Source organism: Myotis brandtii, unplaced genomic scaffold (assembly GCF_000412655.1).
Source record: "Myotis brandtii unplaced genomic scaffold, ASM41265v1 scaffold403, whole genome shotgun sequence".
Classification (NCBI taxonomy): domain Eukaryota; kingdom Metazoa; phylum Chordata; class Mammalia; order Chiroptera; family Vespertilionidae; genus Myotis; species Myotis brandtii.
Window position 1 is genome coordinate 455,858 of NW_005365474.1, and position 2,343 is coordinate 458,200.

General features: G+C 56.4%; 1 protein-coding gene across 1 annotated transcript in view; it reads right to left on the reverse strand.

The window, feature by feature from the left end:
• Positions 1-1,643: 1,643 nt before the first annotated feature.
• LRCOL1 (leucine rich colipase-like 1) overlaps positions 1,644-2,343 on the reverse strand; it is a 4,532-nt gene continuing 3,832 nt past the window's right edge. The window contains exon 4 of the mRNA XM_014545354.1: positions 1,644-1,813. Coding sequence (XP_014400840.1) covers positions 1,644-1,813 — 170 coding nt within the window. The remainder of the gene's footprint in view (positions 1,814-2,343) is intronic.

A 2,343-nucleotide genomic window follows, 5' to 3' on the forward strand; every position in this document is an offset into this window, starting at 1 on the left:
CGACCTGCAGGTCCGGGAACTAAGCACAGGCCCTCGGCCCGGCGGTGCCCCTGCCCCCGCCGCCTGGGATCGGGGTTCCCACTGCGCCTTCTGGGGCGATCTCCTGTTTTCTGAGCCCAGATCAGGCTCTTGGAAGAAAATTCAAGTTTGTACATTTTTTCCCCACAGGTGAGAAGCGTTTATAATAGATTTGTATTTTTTTCAATTTTGTGCTCTTTAGACATTTAAAAGGAAAAAAAAAGTTTTGCTTTTTAACTTTTAGTTCCGATTTGCGGTTTAACAGCCTCAGATCCTCTTCCAGAGCCCAGCGTTTGTGGGTTTTGGTGTTTTTTGTTTTTTTTCGTCTTATTTATGGAGAAAAACACGGTCATTTTGTCCAACACACTGTGAGGCCCCCACTCAGGCTCCGCCCTGGCCCTCCCTTGGTACTTGGAACTGAAGTTACAGATGTTATATTAAAACAATAATTAATGTACACACCTGGTTTTTTGCCTTATTATGCAGAAGTGTAAGAAGATTCTTCAGTTTGTAAAGAACAAATGGAACAAATGTAAATAGTCTATTAATATATGTGACGTTATTAAATTCTGAGTCACGCACACTTTACCCCACGTCCCCACCGAGCCCTGTGTTACTGGGGCCACCAGCCCCGCCTGTGGGCACGGTGACCCCTCAGCTATGCCGGTGCCCCGGGCGGGCGGGGGGCGGGGGGAGAGGAGCAGCACCCCAGCTCCGCACCGGCCGCCAGCGCTGGCCTCTGGGACACTCTGTGGACCCTCAGAAACTCCGGGTTTTAGAAGCGAAGACTCTACATCGATCACAAAACATCGACTTCTGTCTGTCTTCTCCGACGGCATCAGCCAACCCCTGTCCAGCGTTGTCCCTCCGACCGGCCAGCACCTGGCGTGGGAGGGTCTTTTGGTCTCAGCGTTGCAGAGCCACACGGGTCCCCTTAACGTCCCTCCGAGAGGACACCTGGGGGCACCTGAGGTCTCTGTGACCCGCCAAGACCACATCGCCACCTGGTGGCCGACCTTGGGATTGCGCCGGGCCAAGCGGGTGTCGTCGTTCTTCCTTTGCAGGTGAGGGGTTAATGTGCTGCCTCCCATGAGCACCCGACCAGGGATGGGCCTCACAACCTTCAGGTGTGTGGGACCCTGATTTCCTGTGTTTCCTGTACCGTCAGCACTGTTTACAGAGCCTTTTCAGTTTGGGATAACTGACATTTTTAAATATATCTTCATTGATTATATAAAGGGAGAGGGACAGCGAGAGAGAGAAACATCAATGATGAGAGAGAATCATAGACCGGCTGCCTCCTGCACGCCCCCCACTGGGGATCGAGCCCCCAACCTGGGCCTGTGCCCTGACCGGGAATTGAACTGTGACCTCCTGGTTCATAGGTTGATGCTCAACCACTGAGTCACACCAGCCCGGGTTCAACTGATTATTTTTACTTGCAAAGACAAGAGACACTTAAGCGTCTCTGTTATGGAACGCCGAGGGGAGGGGGGCGTACGGGGACGTGTGGCCTTCCTCTGCCAGGTCACAGCTGGTCTCTGGTTCGCACGACTTCGGCTGCTTGGGGGTCACTGTGGCACCAGATCCGACCAGACCCTGCTTTGTCATCGCCTCCACATTTTCTACGGCTCTTTTTTGCCGTTATTGTCGGAAGAACATGGAAGTGACAACACCCACTTGGGCTGCATCCGTGGTTTATTGGTGGAGTCATTGAGCTGCAGGCCCCGGAAGGCGGTCACGCGGCCGGGGAGCTCCTGCTGAGGGCCACCGCACACAGATCCTGTGCGAGTCACTGCAGGACACAGCAACAGTCAGAGCCCGGTGTCGAGCCCCGACCTCCCGCCCCCTTTGCCCAGGGCCTCGGCTCGTCTGGGACAAGGACACCGTTTGGACCATATGGCTCGTTCGGCCACGATTTGGCACATTTCTGTGCACACGTGGGGCCTGGGCACTGGTGATCGGGATGTGGGTGCCCAACACGGGGGTCAGCCACCCCTTTTTAGTCAGACAGATGTGTGGATCCTTCCAGCAGCACATGTCACATCAGTGCTGTCTCGTCCCCACAGCCCATCTCGGCCCCTGTGCCCCCGTCTGCATCCTCCCTCACCTCCGTCTGCCCCCCCCCCCCCCGTGAGGTCCTGCCAGTGGAAGGCTCCAGCCCAGGGTGGTGCAGGCCCGGTCCACTGTCCCCAGGTGCTCCCGGTCCCAGTCCCCGTCCTTCACCAGACGCCTCAGCACGGTTCCCACTGGGCCCCGGATGGACCTGGAACCTTCCTCTGCCCAGGACCGCGTCCTTCCAACACCCCATCCAGCCCCCGCCCA